A 24722-nucleotide genomic window follows, 5' to 3' on the forward strand; every position below is an offset into this window, starting at 1 on the left:
TAAACTCTTTCTGCCTCAGTTTCCTCTTTGTAAACTGATGATAATCCTGCCTCCAAAATTAACCTAAGGTATAAATGATGTGATGTAAGGCATTCAGTATCTTAACCTGGCTCCTAGAAGATACTCAGCAATGCTAGTTCTGTATCAGTTCCCCTGTTCGTTTCTGTACTTGGTGAATTAAAGGATGGTGTCAAATGATTTGAAACGAACATTAAACATCAATAAAACACAAATAAAAATTGTTTTCTTAAATCTGGATGTTAAACCATTCCATCTATACTCCTCTAAAAACTGTATTGCAATTATAGTCATTTATTATTTGAGAGAATCATTCCTGGAAGTGTTATGCCCAGTTTGATTGTCCCCAAAGACCACCAAGGAGCCGATACCACTGTAAAACACATGAGAATTCTATTACAGGTCCATGCCTGGGCTCTCAACTATCACCAACACAGCAGATTTGAATTGAGAGCCCCGACTCTTCAGTTAACAGGGGTTTTATAGGGTTTTTAGAGACATTCTATATATCATAGCACCATTTAGCAAATCATCTCATCCCATGGGAAATTCAAAGGACATCTCTTAGAATTGATTAGTGCATCCAGTGGTGGGAATGGCCCTAGTAAAGGTGGTTGGATGGCTTTGGGGCTGATGTCTCTTAAAGTGATTGGCTAAAGTATAGGGTCTGAGCTGCTGGGGTATAATGCCAAACTGCAGGGTCTCGGGAAGTTATCAATCACCTTAATTGCCTTGAGAAGACACCAGGAACTCTAGGTATTTCTCTGTTATCTGCTAATTGGCTGTTGCTGGGAGAGTTTACTGCAAGGGGAGTTCATTTATTTTATTTAGGAGCTTCTGGCTCAGGGTTCAGGGCCTGGTCAGGCCCGAGTTACAAGATGAAGGCCTATTTTAAAATAGTTGCACCTTGATCCAGGCTCAGGTCTCTCAGAAGAAAGCAACAAGTAAGATTTTTCTGGAAAAAGACAAGAGGTTATGAAGGAGCCAGGATTTGGGGATCAATTAGCAGCAGTCGGTAACCACTCTTGAAAAACACCAATTTGAGATTTGGGGATGGGAAGGAAGGGCAGGAGGGATGTAAACAGAAGCAAATGCCCTTTGGTTTCCAGTCTGTCTCCAACCCAGACTGAAGTCCTTGGGGTGGGGAAAGTGGTAGTGGTCTCTCTAGGTATGCCCTATCCTGGACTCCATTTCCCAGAGTCCCCGGTGTCCTTACGTATTCCGTGCTCCAAATGCCTGTGAGGGTGAATGTGGCAGAAAGTGTGTGCACCTGCGCATCACTGCCCATGTTGCCTGGAATTGGGAACTGAGGGAGTTCACTCACTGAGCGGCTGCACTGCTTTCTCCTGCATTCGCCAGGTCTCTTGCTGTGGAAGTGCAATCCCAGGCATCCTGCAGCCTGCCACCCTCTGCTACTAAGCCTCAGGATCTACCGCCTGTAGGTCACACTGCCAGGGACTTTTCCTGCACCCCACTCCCTGCTTTGCTCCCTGTCTGTCCTGAAGAAAGGGGACGTGCGCCTGGGACTTTTTTTGTAAGTATGGAGAACAGAAAGGGGGCATGGATGCATGTGTGGGAGAGGGGTGGATGTGAGGGGGGGCAGCGGATCCCAGACGCTGTTCGCTTGCTTCCCAGGGAACCTGGAGGCTTCCCTGGGCACGGTAGGGGCTGGGACCCACGGTAGGAGCTGTTGAGTCTTCCACCGCTGCTTCCCCACCTCCCTGCGCCCAATCAGTCCTGCATGCTACCTTGCTCAAACTTTCCTTAATGTGTCTTATGTAGTGGTTACTAGAGAGGGGGCATGGGATAGGAGAGCTTTACAAGCAGGGCAAGCAGAGGGACAGCCAAGGAAGGCAATGAGCCTCTCATTCTCTATATTTCAATAAGCGTGATTCACAGGTAGGATGGGTTGCAGAATTCCATCTGGCTAGGCCTCCTGCTGTTTCCCGAGGTTGTTTCAGCTGGGCGGGGCTCAGTGGCCTTGGCAAGGGGCCAAAGGCTGCAGGGGGTTGGGGAAGGAGACTCAGATTAGGATCTGCTTCTGCTCCTTGGTCCCCACCCTACACCTCAAAGGCCCAGAGGGTGGGGTCCCCGTGGCACACCTGACAGCTGGGATCTGCTTACCCAGCTGACATTTTCTAGGCAGTGCAGCTTGATGGGTATGCGGTAGTTTTGTGGTTTGATGTCTGTTCTGTATTTTGTTAACAGACTTACCAATTTGGAGTTTGTGGCATGAAAACCTAGCTGATTATTTATTTGGCTGCTTTTTAGTTTCTATCTTCATCCTTCTCTCTTCTGTTAGCAAGGAAGTCAACTCTTATTACCTGCCACTGAACTCTTTGCAAAGTGAGATGTGAACCAAAGTTAATGCAAATCTATTGTGTGGGTCAGTAACTGGAGCTATTTTAATCTGGGTTTGGATAAAGTGGAGAACTCTAGAAACATACATACAGAAAAGTAACTTTTTCTCTGCCCAGTTCCTTACAGTCACCCAATGCTTCACCAAGCTATTTAAAGATTTGTTTGTTTTACTTGAGAGGCAGGGTTGCATACAGAAAGAGGGAGAGACAGAGAGGTCTTCCATCCCCTGATTCACTCTCCCAATGGCCGCAATAGCTGGAGCTGAGCTATACTGAAGCTAGGAGCGAGGAGCTCCCTCTGGATCTCCCACATGGGTTCAGGGACCCAAGCAGTTGGGCCATCTTCTACTAAGCTGGATTGAAAGAGGAGCAGCTGGGACTAGAACTGGTGCCCATATGGGATGCTGGTGCCGCAGGAAAAGGCTTAGCCCATTACACCACAGCACCAGCCCCCAAGCTGATTATCTTACAGACCATACTGTTTTAATTAAGAAGTCCAGTTACTTTGCTTAAGTTTTGTGTTTAAGTCCATGACATTTTTGATATGAAAGATATTAGTTATAGATTTTCATAACGACTGTGGTCTGTGCCAGCCTCTATACAAGTTGTCAATGTGAGGAGGGGTAAGAAAGAAGAGGGAAAAGAAAAAGTGCCCCATCCTCCATACAGAGTTGCCCACATAGTGTAGATGTGGCCTTGAAAACTGTTGCTGTCTTTGAGTATAGTGAAGTTTTCACAAGAATAACTGTTTAAGTGACTCATGTATTCTATTAGAGTGGTGTTGCCACCGATTACTAATTTATGAATCTCATTTACCATAATGAGGTCATCTAGGAAGTAAAAATAGAAACTGAATCCTGGATCAAGGGTGTTAGTGTGACAGTTTTTCTCCTCTCAACCTCAATATGTTGTTTGTGACCTTTTCTCCAGTGTACTTCCTATCACAGTGCTTGTGAATGGACAAGTAGTTTTGTGTTTTTGCTGGGAAGAGCTGCTTCACACTCATGAAACAACTGTAAGACCAGTTTCTGAGCAACCATGTTGTGTGCCCATTAATATGACTTGGGGATGGCCAAGAGCAGGACTCGTAGACTTGTCAGGCTAACTGGCTGTCCTTGGCACATCATTCCTTGTACTGCTATAAGTTTCTGGCATGTTATTTAAAATTTGTAAGAGATATGTTTCATATGAGATGCCTAAGATGGTAAGTAGCAGTGATGTCTTTAAGGAAAGGTGCCGTGTGAGGAAGCATTCTGGTGATGTCCATTCATCTGACCATTTATGGTAGTCATTGATGTCTACCACATGTTGTTAGGAGAAGAAAATCCTCTCTGAATTACATTAAGCCAGGAGGATTCATATGCAGTTTATCAAAGGTTTCTCTGTGTGAGGGAATAACCAAAATACTACATTGTATAGGTTTTTTTTTTTTTAAGATTTGCTTTATTTATTTCAAAGGCAGAGTTACAGAGAGAGAGAGAAGTCTTCCATCCACTGGTTCACTATCAAAATGGCTTCAACAGTTGGGATTGGGCCAGGCTGAAGCCAGGAGTCAGAAGCTAGGAGCTTCTTCCTGGTCTCCCACATGGGTACAGGGGCCCAAGCACTTGGCTGAAGCACTTGCTTTCCCAGGTGCATTAGCTGCAAGCTGGATTGGAAATAGAGCAGCTAGGTCTTGAACCAGCACCCATGTGGGATGTCAGCACTTCAGGAGGCTGCTTAACTCACTATGCCAGCCCCAGGTAGGTTTTTTCAAAGGGGAGGATAATTTTTTTTCTGATATGACTCTCAATATAAAGATTTTAATTGTAGTAGATGATGGTTTTTGGATATAATTTGAGTTTCATTAAATTTCTATTTAGTGTATATTTTTTGAAGTTAATGAGCCCTAGTATTTATCTTGTGTTATCATTACTTTGATAAACTTTCTTCCATTTCTCATTTAAACTACTTTAAAAAAAATTTACATTGTGTATTTGAATGACAGAGTGATAGAAAGAGAGGGATAGAGAGAGGTCTGTTTCACCCTCCAAATGGGCTGCAGTGGCCAGGGTAGGGTCAGAATGAAGCCAGAAGCCTGGAACTCCATTTGAGACTCCCATGCAGGTGGCAGGGATCCAAGTGCCAGGCCATCTTCTGCTGCCTTTCTCAGGAATATTAATAGGGAACTAGATTGGAAGTGGAGCAGCTGAGATTTGAACTGGTACTTATATGGGATGCTGGCATTGTTGGCAGTAGCTTAACCCAGTGTGCCACAATGTTATCCCATCAATAGACTTTTTTAAAAAATATATATTTATTTATATGAAAGAATTATACAGAGAGAGAAGGAGAGGCAGAGAGAAAAGTCTTCCATCTACTGGTCCATTCCCCACTTGGCCACATGACTGGAGCTGCACCAATCTGAAGCTAGGAGCTTCTTCTGGGTCTCCCATGTGGGTACAGGGGCCCATGGACTTGGGCCATTTTTACTGCTTTTGTAGGCCATAGCAGAGAGCTGGATTGGAAGTGGAGCTGCCACTTCCATATGAGATGCTGGCACTGTAGGTGGTGGCTTTACCCTCTAGGCCACAGCGTAGGCCCCCATAATTAGACTTTTGAAGTGAAATCAATGGCTATGAAAATGTACAAGCTAAAGTTAAACAAGGGAAATAGAAAGAAGCTTCTTCTAACTACAATTGGTTCCAGAGACCTTTATTGGACATCAGCTCTGACTGGGCCAATAAGCAAAGCAAAAAAGTCAGAGCTTTAGTTAACATTTTGCTCTAAATCAGAGGTGGGGAATATCCATACTGTGGGCCATTATAAGGTCCATGAAAGCATTTGTTCTGGCCCTGCCAAGGCAACTTCAGGTGGGAATGGATAATCGATCTACAGTATGCTAATTTTTCAGTTGGTAATTTTATATGGTCCATGAATGATATAAATATACAAATGGCCCTGGAATAAAAAAAGTTCCCACTTCTGCAAAATGTTAATGGCAAATTCAATGCACTTCACACTCCTTTTTGTGACCTGTTATCTAAATCTGTAACTCATTTTCTTTGATGAATTCATTGCTTGTTTATTTATTGAAGAGACTTAGAGAATCCCTGCCCACTGATTTACTACCCAAATGCCCACAGATGCCATGGTGAGGACCATGGCAAAAGCTGGTTGCTGAGGGCTCCATCCTGGTTTTCCATGTGAGTTTCATGTACCCAATCACTTAAGCAATCACCACTGCTTCCCACAGTCTGCTTTAATAGGAAGATGGATTCAGGAGCCATATCCATATCCAGGAATTGAACTCACTCAAGTAAAAAAGACACAATATTTTTTTCACTTTTTTTTAAAAGATTTATTTATTTGAAAGTCAGAGTTACTCAGAGAGAAGAGGCAGAGAGAGAGAGAGGTCTTCCATTTGATGGTCCACTCCCCAGTTGGCTGCAATGGCTGGAGCTGCGCCAATCCAATGCCAGGAGCCAGGAGCTTCTTCCCAGTTGCCCACATGGGTGCAGGGGCCCAAGAACTTGGGCCACCTTCTACTGCTTTCCCAGGCCATAGCAGAGAGCTGGGTCAGAAGTGGAGCAGCCGGTTCTCGAATCAGCATCCATATTGGATGCTGGCGCTTCAGGCCAGCGCCTATAAGGAATATGAAATTTCCAAGGGGTATATAAATACTGAGTGACTTGTTGAGGCACCAGGGAGGTGAATTCAGGCCCCTTGTCTGATTGGAGGGAGGAGGAGAAGCCACATGATGATAGCAGTGATAACAGTATTAGCAATGAATAGACCAGTATAAGGATCCATCTGAGTTCCAGTTTCCCCACAATGGCATTTTCAAAATACCAGTTTAATCTGGTTGTAAATCATGTAAGGATTGATCAGAAAAATTAAAGTGGGAAGGCCACCTTGATTTTTTTGATTATTAAGCTGTGTATTTCATTAATCACTGAGAGTTCTGGAGGATATTTTTCCAACTGTTTGTTATGCTGTTATACATGGAAGTGTTTTACTAATTTCATTTTGTAGTAGTTCATTATTAGTACGTACAAATGCTTTTGCTTTTTAAAGTTGCATTTTAGCAATTTTGATTAATGTATACTAGTCATACATTATCATAGGGTATAGTGCAATATTTGAACACATATACACAGTAGAAACTAATTAAGCTAGATAACTAGTTTTCCATTTCCTCTTCATAATTTGAGCCTACCAGCTCCTCTCCTCCAGTTCTTTACATAGTACCTAATATGGTGCACTCTAGTCATCAAACTGTATTATGGAACACCAGAAGTTACTTCTGCCTCCCTGTGCTTTGCTACCTGTTAGCAATACCCCTCTCTCCCAAGCTGCCACCCTTCTCAGCCTCTACTCATCACAATTCAGACCCATTTTTTGTCACTTCAATATATGACAAGGAATGTGTGACATTTGTGTTTCTGTGTCTGGCTTATTTAAGTTATTTTTATATCTTTTAAAACATAGAGATACTTAAATTATTTTATTTTTTGTGTCCAAATGATGTTCCCTTGTCCACTGTCTCACTGATTGACAGCTAGATTTGTTCTAAATCATGAATGCTGTGAACTGTGTTGTAGTGACTGTAGGAAAATTGCTTTCTCTTTGATATTCTTATTTCATTTCCTTTTACTGTATAGCCAGCAGTAAGATAGCTATGTCATGTAGATTAATTTTTCTTTTCTGAGTAATGACCATACTGTTCTCCATAACTCCTGTACTAATTTACATTTTTACCTGTAGTATATGAGAGTTTTCTTTTCTCATATCCTCTCTAGCATTTATTTTCTTTTTTATATTTTTGGAATAAGTTATAATATTGTGGGTTTTTTCTATTGGTTTATTTATTTTTTATTAAGTATTTCATTGCTTATTTGAAAGAGTTAAATATAGAGAGGGAAAGACAGAGAGATCTCTCATCTGATAGCATATGCCACAAAGAGTTGCAACAACTGGGGCTGGGCCAGGCTCAAGTCAGGAGCTTCTTCTGGGTTTCCCACATGAAAAGCAGGGGCCCAAGTCCTTGGACCATGTTCTGCTGTCTTTCCAGGTGCATTAGCAGGTGTCTGAGTTGGAAGTGGAGTAGTTCAGAGTCAAATTGGCACTCCCATGGGATGCTGGCCTCACAATTGGCAGTTTACTCACTATGCCACAATGCCAGCCCCTCTCCCTATCATTTTAGTCCTCAAAAAGTCATTAATGTCAGCATTTACCCCATTTCCTTTTCACTCTGCTATTCAATTTATTGAAGTTTTATTTTTATTTCCACTATTCCTAATATTGCTCTTCCCAAGGTCATTAGTGATTACTGTGTTTGTTAAATGGAATTTTTGTTTTTAATTTTTACAGAGTGCACTTTGTAAAGTTCTACTGCATGCCAAACCCTCTTCTAGGCACAAAATATAGGCTCTTTTTCTCTTAACGGTTAATATGACAACATGCTCACAAGATAACATAAAGTACACTTTCACTGAGAATAAATTGTGTTATGAAAATGAAGCATAGTAATGGGATAAGTAACTAATCAGAACAAAGAATGGGTTTAGAAGGCATCATCTGACACATTTCCTAGCTCCCTCTTCAAACACTGTCTCCCTCAGCATACATAGTAACACATCTCCTTCAATTTCCTCTGTACTTCTGATTACTCCTTTTAAGTTCATTTGCAGTCTCATGTGCTTAAAATCCAATATTGATATTTCTCAGATGTTTACCATTGCAGTGGTTGTCTACACACTTTACAAATACATGTAGTGCTTGGCTAAACTCATCTACTCCTCATGACATCTTACTTTATGTTATATTAAATAAATTTACATTTCTCCTGAGCATAGAACACATATATATGCAACTATGAGCTTCACAGTTCCTCAAAATCAATATGAACAAAAGTAAAAGTAAAACTTGCTTCCCCCTTGGTAAACCTTATCTCAGAATATGTCACCAACATTCCACTTTCTATAAAAGGTAAATATTTGGGAATAATCAATTCTTTCCCTTTTTTGTTCACTTACCTATGACTGGATGAGTGTATTCCTTACCTATTTTTCAAATCTCTTCATTCCACCTGCTACCTCCTTGGTCCCACCTTCCTTATATCTGCTGTCACCTACATAAATGAAATTACAATAGTTATCTAAGATGGTTCCCACTCTTGCTCTCAACTTCAGTCCATTCCCCAAGCAGCAAATTAAACACAATAGCTGTCACCTTATTTCTCTTTCATATCTTCATCTACACCACATGACTCTTCCACATCTCACTTCTGCCTACTTCTTCATCTTCATCTTTGTCAGTGGCCCCTGGCCCCAACTCTGCTTTAATCACTGTGAACTTTTGCTCAGTTCCTGCTCCATACCTTGCCCTTAATATACTACTTGACATGTGAAAACCATGGCTCATGAAAACTACAGACTGTATAAATGAGTGAATCTTTTGAGGATCACAATTTCTTGGAGAAATGTAACAAGGAATAAAACAAAAATATCCTTGTTATACAGCAGGTATACTATTTTTAAAGCCACAGAGAAGAGACTAAATAGAAGTTCAGCAGAAGGAAAGTAGTGTGATACAAAAGTTTGTGGCAAGGCTAACAGGCACTGGTCAAGAATCTAACAAATCCATTAGAAAAAGAATAAAATTTTCTTCACCTCCTTCAATCATACAAATTATTTCAACCTAGGATAATGAGACAACTTTCCAATTTTTATATATTTTTTTCATCAGTTTAGAGGTTTTATTGTAGAAGGCTTTCATATCCTGGATTAAATTTATTGCATGATATTTTATTTTCTTGTGACAATTGTAAATATGTTTGCTCTTAAAATTTGCTTCCCACTAAGTTCATTATTATATACCAAAGTGCTACTGAATTCATTTTGTATTGTCAATTTTATTAAATTATCAGTTCCAGAATTCTCTTGATGATGTTCTTATTTATTTCCATATAGAACCATGTTATCTGCAAACAGAAATATAAATTTAAATTCTTACTTTCCTGTTTGAGTAGATATTTTCTCTTTTTGATTGTATTCATTTGAATCATTTCGTGTTTCTCTTAATTTAGCTAGAAAATTATTTTCTTCAAAGAATCAGCTCTTCATTTTTTTTAAAAGACTGGTTTATTTATTTTAAAGGCAGACTTACAGAGAAGTATTGGCAGAGAAAGAGAGAGTGAGAGAGAGAGATAGAGAGAGTCTTCCATCTACTGGTTTACTCCCCAAGTGGCCACAATGGCCAGAACTGCACTCATTCAAAGCCAGGAGCCAGGAGCTTCTTCCAAGTCTCAGATGTGGGTTGAGGGGCCTAAGGACTTAGGCCATCTTTTACTGCTTTCCCAGGCCATAGCTGAGAGCTGGTTCAGAAGTGGAGCAGCCAGGACTTGCACTGTCTCCCATATGGGGTGCCAACACTACAGGCAGTGGCTTTACCTGCTATGCCACAATGCTGGTCCCTCTTCATTTTATTTTTAGTATTGATTAAGATTCTTCCTTATTTATTTCTGCTTTGATCTTTATTATTCCTTTTTTACTGCCTTGGATTTGACTTATTCTTGTTTTTTCTGGGTACTTGAGAAGGATAGTAGGTTCCTTATCTGATATCTTTATTGTGTTTCTATATGTTTGGCCAACTGAAGTCATAGTTTTAATTTCTATGTTTCCCTGATAACTGTGGGGACCTTCTAGGTGACTGCAGAGAACACTTGCAGAAATGAGGCTGTATTAGGTTGCTAACAAAATACCACAGATAGTGTCATTTTAATCAGAGAAATTTACTTCTCAGAGTTGTGGAGATTGAAAACACAAGATCAAAGTCATGACAAGCTTGATTTTCTTCTAGAGGCCTTTCTCCCAATGGACCTCACACATATGATATTATTTGTTCTGCTCAAAAGCAATTTCTCCAGGTAGAATCATATTGGCACTTAGCACTTAAAGGTATGAGTTTTAGGGAGGCACATTTCAGTCCATAACACTTATATGGGCTACATGGTCTGACGCAAAGACAGCCATCTCTGGGGAGGCTAGAGATGTTGAAATGAGTTTTAGGATTCTTAAAGTATTACTTTCAGAGCTAACTCCATTGAAAATTGTGCATGCATGCACACACACGGAAACAAAAATACTTGCACATATAAACACATACTACAGTGGAAATGCCTAATGGTTGTTACCTATAGGTAACATCAATACAATAACCATAAGGTGGCAAATTAGCAAACCATTAAAAAGAGTAATGGAGAGAATAAAAACAAAATCTGCCACTACAAAAATATGTAAATATATGTATATATGATATTCAATATTTATAGTTGCTAAAAGATAAATACTGATGTGTGGGAAATAAAACCTAAATCTTACCTCTCAATATTACAGACTATGCTGCATGGAGAATGTCTTCCCAAAACCATTCATTGGGTTAATGCTTTGGCATAGTATGTTAGGTCTTCAACTGCAGCGCTGGAATCCCATATGGGTGCCAATTCAAGTGCCTGCTGCTACACTTCCAGTTCTGCTCTTGGTAATGGCCAAGAAAGCAGTGAAAGATAGCCCAAGTACTAGGGCCCCTGCAACCATGTGGCAGACCCAGAGGAAGCTCCTAGCTCCTGGCTTTGGATCATCCCAGCTCCAGCCATTGTGGCCATATGGGGAGTAAACCAGTGGATAGAAGACCCCTCTTTCTGTCTCTCCTTCTTTATGTCCATAGCTGCTTCTCAAATAAAAATTGAATCTTTATAAAATATTGAAAAATCTTCACATTTTAAATTTCTGTTACTCAAAGCTAGCACAGAACTACATTATACATAGGAAAGATAGATTCTGAAAATCATAAATGTAATGCATTGTAGCAAAATTTTCACAAATACTTCTGATTTTCTCAACACTAGATACTAAATTAATAGTCACTGTGGGCCAGCGCCGCGGCTGACTAGGCTAATCCTCTGCCTTGCGGCACCAGCACACCGGGTTCTAGTCCCAGTCGGGGCGCCGGATTCTGTCCCGGTTGCCCCTCTTCCAGGCCAGCTCTCTGCTATGGTCAGGGAGTTCAGTGGAGGATGGCCCCAGTGCTTGGGCCCTGCACCCCATGGGAGAGCAGGAAAAGCACCTGGCTCCTGCCATCGGATCAGCGTGGTGCGCTGGCCACAGTGCACCGGCTGTGGCGGCCATGGGAGGGTAAACCAAAGGCAAAAGGAAGACCTTTCTCTCTGTCTCTCTCTCTCACTGTCCACTCTGCCTGTCAAAAAAAAAAAAAAAAAAGAATAGTCGTTGTGGGTTTTTCATCTCTTTGACAACCACTTGTAGTACTTCACAGCTTTTCCAAATTTATCACTATGTGTGTTTTTCAAAACATGCACTGAATTTTACCAGTTTAATGAACATAAAATTGAATTTTAGTGGCACATATAATAAACATCTACAAAGCTTCCAAAACATAGAAATAATACCATGGATCAGATATGAGACTTACATTTGATTGAGTTCAATTCTTTTAAGCTAATTTGTCATTAGTATGTGGCAATTACAAATATAATTAATAATTAAGCATATAAGCATTAAAATTGAATGATTCATAGAATTTGGAAATGATCGTGTGTAGCAGTGGGAACACGTTTTTTAGTAAAATTGATGAGGGTTACTTAAAATCTAAATAAGAAGCTATTCTAGTAAACTCCAAAGACATATAGGGAGTAAATAAATACCACAGAAAGTAAGAGCAAAGAGATTTGGTGCCAGTTGAAACCTGGTCTGCTTTCTTATCCCCTATCGTGACACAATGAAATGGAAACATCAGGATCCCTTTCCTCTCTACCACCAACTGAAGGGCAAGGCATCCTCATTTGTTCTGACTCCAGTTTCCTGTTGCCAAGAATATGTCCTGGGTGAATATGGCTGAGAAGTAGTGCCCCGTCCTATCTGAATGATGGAGGCTCTGTATTTGTCAAGAGAACACATGGATCCCATCTTCCACTATATGTTATGTCCACAGTAAGCATGTCTACAGAAATTGACCATATTTGTGGTGAATTTTGGTTGTAAGTTTTTGGGATAAGGAAGATCTCTCTCTCTCTCTCTCTCTCTCTCTCTCTCTCTCTCTGTTTTTCAAATAAGCAATTTTGTTTAAGAAATAACTCAATCCAAGTCTCTGACATGGCTAAAAGGCCTTCACCTACTTGAGGCATTGCTTCCCAGGAGGTGTTTTTCAGTATGTGATTTTGCAGGGAGCTGGAATTGAATCAGGAGGGGAGCAGCCACTCAAATGGTAATTTCTAGTGAATCTTGGCTAGATCTTATCTCTTCCACAAGCAGACCCCAGGGTTTTCCTGAAGATAACTGTGTCAAATAAGGAAAATCTGAGAAGGCAAATGCTTTACAATGTGTGTTTCTCTCACATGCCCTGATGTCTCATAGGTAAAGGAAGTGAAATGGTGAAATCCAAGGTCTTGTGAAGGGATGGATACAGGGAATGGTGTTATTTGAAATCATTACTGAAAAAGTATACTACATTAAATATATATTATGTATATTTGTTCCAATGCAATTTTGGCCAAAAATGTGATGCTGTAAGTTGCATTCTTTCTATAGACTTTCAGGTCTAAAAATACAAGAAGTGTTCTAGTGTACACACATATATATGGAATCCTATATGGTATTTTTGAAATCATAGAAAAAGAATGAATTCAAAATGACTTTCTCTAATGCAAATTTTAGTGACAACATAATGTTTATCTCTTTGATAACCTCATTTATTTGGATAATCGCCCTTAAAGTTTTATTTTTTTTTACTATTATCTCATTATTTTACAAAATTTGTAGGCAGTGCTTTGTTAATTATTCCTCAGCTTGTAGTCAGTTTTCATTTTAGGAAATCTATAATTGTTTATCAATCAAAAAGGAAAATAAACATAACTTTGTTCTCAGAGAATATCCACAAATAAGATGAATGACAAATGTGTCATGATTATGAAACATTACATTCATCTAAGATAGGGCAGTTTGGTCTCTGTTCTTTCTGTTGCCATGACAAAATATATATTACATGTTTGAGTTGAACCTCAGAGCAAAATATCCTAAATCTTTTGGTTCATGATGTCCCAGTCTTTATCGTCACATACATGACATAGTGGTCAACATTTTAGTGCTACCTTGAAAATAAATACTTAGAATTCTACAAAGGTAAAAATTGCCTAGTACTAACACACATATCCGTTAAATTCATTTCTGAATTTTTAGAGTAATGCAGTCCTTAATAGTTTTGAGGAGCTGAACTTGATTCAGGTATAGGATCCAAAATGTGGGGAAAAGAATCTAGTGCAGGTTATTTTGTTTTTGTATTATTTATTTATTGATTTGAAAAGAAGAGTTATAGAGATTGGGAGAGACAGGGAGAGAAAAAGAGATATCTTTCTGCTCCATTTCCCAAATGGCCACAGTGGCTGGGACTGGGCCAGGCTAAACCAAGAGCCTGGGACTCCATCTTGGTCACCCATATTAGGGGATGGGGCCCAAATACTCAGGCCATCTTTCAGTACTCTTTCAGACGTATTAGCAATGGAGCTGGGTTGCAATAGAGAGGCAGGAGTCAAATTGTATGCTCACAAAGGATGACAGGATTGCAGATGGAGGCTTAACCTGCTACATCACATTGCAGATGCCTACTTCAGTTTCTTAAATCTTTATGCATTTCTCTCAATTAGTCACAAATGCAGATTGTAGTGCAGACTTCCCCAAGTACTGTTTTTAGGCAAATAATTCCATTGTTTTCCTTTAATTTGATGTTATTTCAGTTCTTCAAATGTTCATCAGTAGAATAATCATAGACAAAGCCAAAAGCTATTTTCTATTGTCTGTCTTACCTCAATGTTCTTATTTAAAAATATTTATGAGCTTGATAGGGAAAGAAGTTAAAGGACAGAAAGAGAGAGAGAGAGAGTGAGAGAGAGAGAGAGAGCTCCCATGCATTTATTCATTCCCTAAATAACCATACCAAGCAGAGGTGAGCAGGATTGAATCCAGGAGTTAGGAATGGAGTCTATGCCTGCCTCATTGGTGGCATCACTACTGCTTCCCCAGTTCTGCATTAGCTGAGAGCCGGAAACTAGAACTGGCACTGGAAATCCAAGTTGGGCACTCTGAAGTAGAACTAGGGTTTCTTAGCTGGCATCATAAACACTAAACTAAATGCTTGCCCTCTCTTTAAAATATTTGTCCTCTGCCATATTTGAAGTGAATATGGATGATGTTTTCCTGGAAATTCTTCTGTGTTCATTCTCATTAAGGCTTCACTGATAGGATCTTGTCTTTTTCCCTAAATACTTCTAAATTCTTCACTTTAACATTGCTCACTCAAAGTTAATATTATCCCCCTTTCAGTCTGTTATGTAATTCCTCTGGACAGATGTAGCCCTTTTGATCTGAAACTCCTGTTTCCCTCTGGCTTGGGCATTTTTCACTGCTTTCAGACAATAGTTTGACTCCCTGTTTAATGCTTCTTATGTGATTGTCCAAATGCTCCAGTCTAAAATGAAACCACATCCTTCCTTCTTCCTTCATACCTGTATACAACATACACAGCTTTTAGTGTTTGTTTTGTGACAGAGTTCATATGTTGACCAGAGGTGTTCTATTACAGGTGATGATAGGATTTGAAGACCTGGCTGTGTATTTCACCTGGAAAGAATGGCAGAACATGAACAATGCTCAAAAAATCTTGTACAGGGATGTGATGCTGGAGACCTACATCATCCTGTTCTCCTTGGGTGAGTGACACCCATCACATTCCCAATGGTAACATTTTCTGCTATTTGACAAATAAGTAAACACTTTATAAAGTATAATGTTTGGAAGGTGTAGAATTTGAGAACATGAATAATCTGAATTTCTAACATCCAGGAAGGATTCAAATTGGTACCTTTATTGCAGAGCACCTGGACCAAGCTCTAGTCTTTTAAATAACCCAACATTGTGATTTCACAAAGTCTGACATTGTTTCCATTAATAGGGCACTGCATGACCAAACCTGATTTGATCTTGAAGTTGGAGCAAGGAGTAGAACCCTGGATGGTGGAAGAATGCTTGCATCAGAGCCATCCAGGTCAGTCTGCACATAATGGGCAGGGAGGCCAAGTAGAAGCAGTGCAGCAGATGTTGACTGGTGCTCTTTCCATGAATTTTCCTCAAGTCTTACTCCTGATGACATCTGGATTTGTAAATCAGGTATTCTAGAATATCTGGGGATACCAATGTCTGTCTCTTTTTTTCTTGGTGAAGATATTCTTAAATTAAAAAAAATATAATGCTTTTCTGATGTTACTAAGGGTTTTTTTTTCCAGGTTAGATTCATTCTACAAATTCTAACTTGTCATTCTCCACACTTTCATACCTTTTCCTTCATGCATTTATTAACTCCTTCAGTGGCTGGCAACCCTCTCTTTCATTCTCTTTGTGCCTCAATCTTTGTCTCTTTGGCTTTGAAGTAAGTTAATAAATGAGTAAATGCTAAAAGATGATCAGGAATAAGCCTCTGTGCTGTGACATCAAAAATCATAAAGCTAAGCATGAACTTGTATAGGAACATGAAAATAAGTGGTCCTAGACTCATCAAGAAATTCATGAGTTTCTGATTCCCAAGGTCAAGTAACCTCATATGTTCATGTTGAATGGCTCAGATTTGTTTGGGAGAAGAGTTTGAATTATGAATTCTTATTTTTCATTGTCATTGAAAAACAAGAAAATAACAAAACAGCATAGGAAATGAAGTGTTCTGTGAAAATAGGAGGCAACTAATCAAAAGCCTTGAGAAACTCAAATTATCACAGAGGAGTGTTTGTAGAAAGAATTGAGAGGAGATAACCACAGCTGGTGTTTTCAGAATTAGTTAGAAAACACTTTTCAAGTGATCTCTGTTAAATATAAGAGTGGGAATAAGAGAGGGAGGAGATGTATAGTTTGCGACATGCTCAATCAGACTTGCCCCAAATGGTAGAGTTAGAAATGTACCAAGGATTCCAATTCAATCCCATCAAGGTGGCATGTACCAATGCCATCTCACTAGTACAAGTGATCAGTTTCAGTCCACAATTGATCATAATGAGAGGATTAAGAGTCAAAGGGATCACATAAACAAGACTAGTGCCTGCTAATACTAACTGAAAGAATTAAAAAGAAGAGAATGATCCAACATGGGAAGCGGGATACAAGGAAGGCTCAAGAATGGCAGATGTCCTAAATAGCATTATGGCCTCAGAATCAGCCCTTAAGGCATTCGGATCTGGCTGAAGAGCCCATGAGAGTATTTCAGGCATGGAAAGCCAAGACACTCTGGCAAAAAAAAATGACCTAAATGAAAGATCTCTGCAAGTGAGATCCCAGTGGAAAGAATGGGCCATCAAAGAAGGAGGTACCTTTCTCTGAAGAGAGGAAAGAACTTCTACTTTGACTATGACCTTGTCCAAACATGATCAGAGTTGGCAAACTCAAAAGGCTTCCATAACCTTGGCAACCCATGACAAGAGCCTAGGGTGATTACTGACACCATAAACAAGCGTGTCAATTTGTTAAGTCAACAACAGGAGTCGCTGTGCACTTATTCCTCATGTAGGATCTCTGTCCTTAATGTGTTGCACAATGTGAATTAATGCTATAACTGGTACTCAAACAGTACTGTACACTTTGTGTTTCTGTGTGGGTGCAAACTGTTAATCTTTTTCTTAATATATACTAAATTGATCTTCTGTACATAAAGATAATTGAAAATGAATCTTGATGTGAATGGGATGGGAGAGGGAGTGGGAGATGGGAGGGTTGTGGGTAGGAGGGAAGATATGTGGGGGGAAAAGCCACTATAATCTAAAGGCTGTACTTTGGAAATTTATATTTATTAAATAAAAGTTAAAAAAAAATAAGAAAACACTTTTCAAAGAAAGTGAGCACCCCGTGGGTTGTAGAAACAAATTCTTTAAACTGGTATCAAGTTTCTACCCAAGATGGTATACTGTGACTTTTCTGTACCAGTAACAGATATGAGAAGCTGAAGATGTCAGATTTACTTAGGAATATGGGGAAGCTGTCATAGATTGCAGATAAAAGTTTTTCATTTGAAAAATCCTACAAATCCCAGGGAAGACTAAACATGAGGAAACATACACTCATATACTATTCCTTAAATGTGATCCTGTTTGGAATACAAACACATTTCACTCTTCACCTGAAGGTAAATGATCCAGTAAAACTTTCTCGTATTTCTGAAATATTAGAGAAGCCCAAAATACACAATTTTTCTAAATATAAACTGGAGCAAAAGCACAAGGAAAAAAATGTTTGCTAGGCAAGGGGTGAAAATTTTTGCTAAATATTTGTCTAATCTTTGAAAACTTGTGTAGTTGTTTCATCTCTGATAAAAGCAGAATGTCAATGAGTAGAGAGAGATCTTTTAACTCACTGTCTGCAAATGACTGCAACAGTTAGGTCTGACTAGTCTGATGCCAATATCCTGGAATTCTATTTAGTCTTCTCTGGTGTATCACAGGGTCCCAAACACATAAACCGTCATCTGTAGCCTCCCAGGTTACATAAGCAGAGAGTTATATTCAAAGCAGAGAGTTGTATTGGAGACAAGAGTAGTCAGGTTTCAAACTGGCATATCTGAACAGAATTCAAGTAGTGAACACAATCATGATTGAGCATTGGGAGACTATTGATACTATTCAATATATTAATGTGTTAAGGAGAAAAGCCATATAATAATCATAACTAAGTTTCTCGTATTGATTTTGTTAATATCTTATGCCAATTGAATAATAAGTAACTTGATTCCATTTACATAAGTTATCAAGGAGAAAGTTCTATGTGATTCAGTGAAGTGATTGTTTATTTTTTTCTCATTTCAGTTGCTGTGAAAAGGGATGACCTGATTAGGACCAACCAGGAATGTCAGGACAAAAGTCTGAATCTTAATGTTATGAAAAATAACAACACATCAACTCCAAAGAGAGTTGAATTAAGAAAAACATTTAATTTATGTTCAAGCCATATTCCAAAACTAAATATCAGAAAGGGAAATTATTTAAGAATGAAACCTGAAGAATGCAATGTATGTCACAATGTGTATCCCCAAAGGGGGTCTGATCAACTACAAGCTGAAGAGAAATTTGATGCCACTAAGGTACCTGGGAACTCTCTCCAGTTCTGTGAGCCTCTTAATCAGTGTCACAAGATTCAGACTGTGAATCAGACATTTGAGCATATTGGACAAGGGAAAGAATTCACAAGGAAGATGTTCTTTAAATCTGAGAAGGTTCATAAGGGAGAAACCTGTAATAAGTCAACTATCACTGTTGGAAAGGCAACTCAAATAATAAATGCTTTCCACAAAAGCTCTAACCTCAGTACGTGTCAACAAACCCACATAAGAGAGAAATTTTATGAATATATTAGATATGTGGAACCTGTTATTTACCAATCACATCTTGCCATAAATCAGAGACCATATGTAGAGAAAAAACTCCATGCAGGTAAACCTTGTGAAAAATCTTTCAGTTGTGAGTCCTGCCATAACATCCATCACCGTACTCACATACAGGGAAACCCCCATATGTGTATTGAATGTGGAGAGACCACTCACCAGGAGTCAGATCTCATTAGACAACAGAAAATTCACATACAGATGAAACCTCATGAGTGTACTGATAGTAGAAAAGTCTTTTTCCCAAAACCGTACATCATAACACAACAGAGAATTCACATAGAGGAGAAACCTCATGAATATAATGACTATGGAAAAGACTTTTTGAACAAGTCCAACCTCATCAATCAGCAGAGAATTCACAAAGGGAAGAAGCATTATGAATGCAATGAATATGGAAAAGCCTTTGGTCATAAATCAAACCTCAAAATGCATCAGAGAATTCACACAGGGGAGAAACCTTATAAATGTTTTGACTGTGGAAAAGTCTTTGGCCAGAAGTCAAGCATCATAATTCATCAAAGAGTTCACACTGGGGAGAAACATGAATGTAATGTCTGTAGAAAAGCTTTTGGCCAGAAATCAAATCTCATGAGGCATCAGAGAATTCACACAGGGGAGAAACCTCATAAATGTAATGACTGTGGAAAAGCCTTTGGCCAGAAGACCAACCTAATAGTGCATCAGAGAATTCACACAGGTGAGAAACCTTATGAATGTAATGACTGTGGAAAAGCCTTTGGCCATAAGACCAACCTAATAATGCATCAGAGAATTCACACAGGGGAGAAACCTTATGAATGTAGTAACTGTGGAAAAGCCTTTGGCCATAAGACAAGCCTAATAATGCATCAGAGAATTCACACAGGTGAGAAACCTTATGAATGCAAGGAATGTGGAAAAGCCTTTGGCCAGAAGGCAAGCCTAATAATGCATCAGAGAATTCACACAGGGGAGAAACCTTATGAATGCAAGGAATGTGGAAAAGCCTTTGGCAAGAAGTCAACAATCACTAGACATCAGAGAATTCATACAGGGGAGAAACCTTATGAATGTAATAACTGTGGAAAAGCCTTTGGCCAGAAGGAAAGCCTAATAATGCATCAGAGAACTCACACAGGTGAAAAACCTTATGAATGTAATAACTGTGGAAAAGCCTTTGGCCAGAAGGCAAGCCTAATAATGCATCAGAGAATTCACACAGGGGAGAAACCTTACGAATGTAATAACTGTGGAAAAGCCTTTGGCCGGAAGGCAAGCCTAATAATGCATCAGAGAATTCACACAGGGGAGAAACCTTATGAATGTAATGACTGAGGAAAAGCCTTTGGAAATATATCACAACTCAATGCATCAGAGAATTAACACAGGAGAGAAATGTCATGAATGTAATGACTGGAAAAGTCTTTTGTGAAAAATCACAACTCCTATACACCAGAAAATTCACACAGGTGAGAAACCTTATTAAGCTAATGACTATTGGAAAGGTCTTTGGCCAAAAATCAGACCTTATTGAACACCAGAGAATTCACACAGGGCAGGAGCCTTATGAATGTAATGTATGTGGAAAAGCCTTTGACAATAAGTGAGAAGAACTCAATGCACCAGAGAATTCACACAAGGAGAAACCTTATGAATGTAATGACTCAGAAACTTTTTAACTATAATTCAACCCTAACTGCACATCATCAAATCATATAGGGGAAAACCCTTTTGAATGTAATGCATGTGAAAAAGCCTTTATCTGGAAGTCACACCTCTTAAGACATCAGAAATCACATGGGGGGGGAAACCTTATGGATATAATGAGTGTTAGAAAGCTCTTTGCCAAAATCATGCCTTATAACATCAGAGAATTTAGAGTAGAGACTTTTGAGTGTAATAAATGTAAGAGATCCTTTTGTCAGAAGTAATGCCCCATAACACATCATGGAATTCAAACAAAGGAAATAGTTTAAGAATATACTGAATGTGGAAGAGCTTTTTCCCAAAATCAATGTAACCTTTGTGACAAAGCCTTTTGTTAGAAACCATGGCCCATACAACAGGGACTCATGTAAAGGAGAAAGCTAATGAATGTTATTAGTGTGAAAAACATCATTCTTCCAAAATCAATTGTTATAATCAAAGAATTCGCACAGGGGTTTTCTTACAAGTGTAATGAATGTTGAAAAGTATTTTCCGGGAATTCATGCTTACATTGATACAGAATTCAAAAAATATGACAAAACAGTTAGCCAGAAATTAGATATCAATAGACATCAGAGAATCCATAAAGAAAAAAATAAATGTAAGGAATGTTTAAAAAAATTCATCTCCTGTTAATCTGTCTTTAGTTCACAAGAAGTGACTCAGAAATGAGATTACCATAAGTCATCTCTCAATGGTTAGCTGAGAACTCACCAAAGAGAAAATCCTTTGATTGTAATGTAATTGGAAAAACCTTTACTGTAAGGCAAACTTCTGCACTACTTAGCAAGATTACAGGGAGAAGTTTCTGAAAATGTCATGTGTTTAGAATTCTTAGATACAATCACACCTCAGCAAGTGTTAGGCAATTCACATGATGAATTGTGACTGAGACAGGTTAACCATTCTTCAGAAATTCTTTCTCTTATATAACCTGTGCTTTTAGTTTCCCATTATTGTGAGACCAAGTAAATGACCTATGCTTTCATGTATAAATTTTGCTAACAAATATTCAATGGTTGATTCAACAGTTACTTGGAATACCTTCACCAATTACAAAGTTATTGTATAGCAGTTTTACCTCCTGCCTAGGATTCTTTCCCCACATTATTGTAGTATTGTAGTACAAAGAAGTGATGTGACCATAGGCGTGTGAACTGAACTGACACATGTTCCAGCCATCATTCTGTACTCCAGCCCTGGGTGATGAGTGTTGTGTCCAGTATAGGGAATGAGCCTGTGGTCACCTGTATACTCATGTGAACTTTCAAGTTATCTGTGTGCATGTCTGGATTAGACTATACTGCCTGAGGTCTGTTTGAATATTCAGGTAGGACTTTTTGCACACATCACCTTCACTATATAATGGGACTATCTCAAATGCTATAAATTGCTCTTTGTCTCCTAAATTTTCTTGGATTACTGAGTTGCAATCCATTTTAAAATATTTCACTTACAATCCCCTATTTTATACTTTTCTTCCTTTAATTTCTTGCACAGAAACAATAATTTGGGTAGTATTACTTTGTACTGCTAAAAGTGACCCTCATTTTTATTGAAAATGTGTGTTTTCATCCTTTTCCAAAGGCAAAAGGAGGCTTATACTCAAAATGAAAATCAATGTCATCATGAAGGCAAAGATGAAAGTCATCTAATCATAAAGACAGAGGCTACCAGAAGCTGAAGTTGGCAATGAAGAGATTATTCTGTAGATACTGGCTGGAGCACAGACCTCACTCCCTGCATTGCAGTTTGAGCCAGAGAGAGTGATTTCACTTTTATCCTTCAAAGAGTGACAGTATACATTTTACTTTTTTTAAGTCATTAAGCTTGTGATAATTTTTGACAGTAACAATAGGTAACCAGATTCTCTTACTACTAACCTGGAAGTGACTGAAATTTCATGAAACGTGAGCACAATCTAGTGGTAGAAGTATAAAAACTGATCATATCTGGGAAAACTGACAAAAACTTGCTAGTAGGGTCAACAGATGGATCAATTAGCTCCCTGATCCACATCTAATTATTTCCTTATAATTATCATTGTTGGAATATAAATAATGCAGTATGCCTCTAGAAGCCATTTCTTAATTATGGATGGAATATAATTCTTTTGGCTTATTTGTTTTGTGTCATTTTTGCTTTTCCAATGTTTTTAATCACTGATGCCTCAATAAATTCTTTTTTTCTAAAGTTAAATGTGATCTATTTTATTTAGAAATAATACTCAGGGACCTGCAGAGGACAGTTATTGTCAGAAATCCACTAATTTCTTTGAATTTTTGTTTTGGTGTTAATTTCCAACATGTGTTATGAGTTCTATTGAAAGAGACACTGGTTAGTTTGCTGACTGATGATGCCATAATTTCTTATGACAAGTAATTGTACATTTTCTGGCTGGGAGTCTTGCTTTCCTCTATAATTAAGGAGTCTATTTCTCTATGGGCTTTGTTTGATTATCTATGACTTGATCAGGGTGGGGGATATTTTGACCTGCTTGTATTTATTGCCATCTTAATTTTGTTTTCCTTCAAAACAAGGCTGAGACAGGAGCATATATGAGGGTCTTATATGGGACTTGATGCCAGATGAAGAGTGAGGGCATAGAAAATATGAGAAGGGGAAGCAAGTTCACAGAAGAAAATGCTGGTGAATTGGTAGCTAATGTGAGCCAGCTGGTATCCATATCAATTGTAACTGTATCCAGCCAAGAATTTGCTATCAACTGATGTCCTAAGATTTGGAGTCCGATGCCATTGTGAATTGCTGGATATTGTCTGTGAACTTTTTATAGCTCTGTTAACTTTAGTGAGCTTTAAGAGAGCCTGGCATAGTCAATCTAGATGAATGAAAGATCTTTGTAGATTTGTTATAGCAAAAAGTTCCTGGTGATGAAGAACAGGTCATATGGGGCCACTTAATAGAAACACAGTTAGCCACAATACTGAAGGAATGAAATGTTGTGAACAAGTATTATATTATGGATTCAAGTTTAAAATTAGTTGGTTTGGAGAAAGATCTTTGGTGCAGTGCTTAATAAAGCACTTGGGATGTCTGAATACCTAGATTTGAGTCCAGCTTCATTTCTGATTCTAGTTGCCTGATACTACACATATTTGGATGTTGCCATTCAAATTGGAAGACCAAATTGAGTTCTAACATCCTGGCTTTAAGCTGTGCTGATTCAAGTGCCAGCAGCTCCACTTCTGATTTAGCACTCTGTAATGTGCCTAGGAAAGCGGCTTAAGATGGCCCAAGTGCTTGGACCATGCATCCATGTGGGAGACTCTGAAAAAGCTCCTGGCTCATGGTTTCAGAACTGTTCAGTTCCAGCCATTGCAGCCATTTGGGGTATGAACCAGCAGATGGAAGACCTCTAGCTCCCTCTGTCTCTCTGCCTCTGCCTTTTCCCTCTCTGTAACTCTTTCAAATGAATAAATAAATTTTACAAAAACCAAAAGATTACATAAGTTTACTAATCCCTGTCCCCCTTAAGGTAAAATATCAGTCAATGATTTCTTATGTGTCTGTCCTGGATGGACAGGTATACAGTAGCTCAGCTCTGAGGGTCCAAAAGAGAAGATGCTCTTGGTGGGGTCAACCATGGCTTCTCAGGAATGGCATTGTACAACCATAAATCCAGAGACTAGATATTGAATAAACACAGCATTTTCAAAATGGTGAACAAGAATTTAACCCATGAAATTTTCACATCAGGTTTGGACTAGACCATTTGGGATATAAAGTATTTTATCATGAGATTAAAATTAAGATCACAAATAGAAGTCTTTATAATTTTTATTCAAATTATACAAATTGCATGTACTTCATATGTACAGATTCAGAAACAGTGATAATTTCAACCCTGCCCTCCATACAACACATGTGCCCACCCTTTTTCTTCCCCCATCCCATTCTTATTTTTAACAAATATCTATTTTCAATTTGTTATAAAAATAACCATGCTCTAAGTAGAGTTCAACAAATAGTATGAAGAAAAAAACACAAAAGAACATTGAACCTGAACAGTAGAGACAAAGACTTAAAAATCACTGCAAGGGCTTTCAATGTGGTGCAGTGGGTTAAAGCCCTAGCCTGCAGTGCCAGCATCCCATATGGGCACCAGTTTGAGTCCCAACTGCTCCTCTTCCTATCCAGCTCTCAGCTGGTGGCCTGGAAAATCAGTAGAAG

General features: G+C 38.8%; 2 protein-coding genes across 3 annotated transcripts in view; one reads left to right on the top strand and one right to left on the bottom strand.

The window, feature by feature from the left end:
* Nucleotides 1-24722, bottom strand: part of LOC149124800 (zinc finger protein 39-like) — a 750627-nt gene that overhangs the window by 233728 nt on the left and 492177 nt on the right. The gene's annotated exons all lie outside the window — the stretch shown is intronic.
* Nucleotides 1195-22733, top strand: LOC138843304 (uncharacterized). Of its 2 annotated transcripts, none has more exons than XM_089301842.1 (4): nt 1195-1552; nt 15012-15138; nt 15381-15473; nt 18268-20728. In XM_089301842.1, exons 2-4 carry the CDS (start codon nt 15015-15017, stop codon nt 20157-20159), a joined length of 2109 nt encoding a protein of 702 aa, XP_089157968.1. In that variant the 5' UTR covers nt 1195-1552; nt 15012-15014; the 3' UTR covers nt 20160-20728. The 2 variants fall into 2 exon arrangements, 1 of the variants encoding a protein (XP_089157968.1); XR_016211524.1 differs by lacking the exon at nt 18268-20728 and adding an exon at nt 22119-22733 and having other exon boundaries at nt 1202-1552.

The sequence above is a fragment of the Oryctolagus cuniculus genome, chromosome 8, assembly GCF_051225735.1.
Source record: "Oryctolagus cuniculus isolate XC-2025 breed Fujian yellow rabbit chromosome 8, ASM5122573v1, whole genome shotgun sequence".
NCBI lineage: Eukaryota > Metazoa > Chordata > Mammalia > Lagomorpha > Leporidae > Oryctolagus > Oryctolagus cuniculus.

What these genes read in the sequence shown, in the direction of transcription:
- LOC138843304 (XM_089301842.1), top strand. Translation starts at nt 15,015, where the DNA reads ATGATAGGATTTGAAGACCTGGCTGTGTATTTCACCTGGAAAGAATGG. An exon ending in CATCATCCTGTTCTCCTTGG is followed by an intron (nt 15,139 to 15,380) that starts GTGAGTGACACC and finishes TTCCATTAATAG; the next exon opens with GGCACTGCATGACCAAACCT. An exon ending in CTTGCATCAGAGCCATCCAG is followed by an intron (nt 15,474 to 18,267) that starts GTCAGTCTGCAC and finishes TTCTCATTTCAG; the next exon opens with TTGCTGTGAAAAGGGATGAC.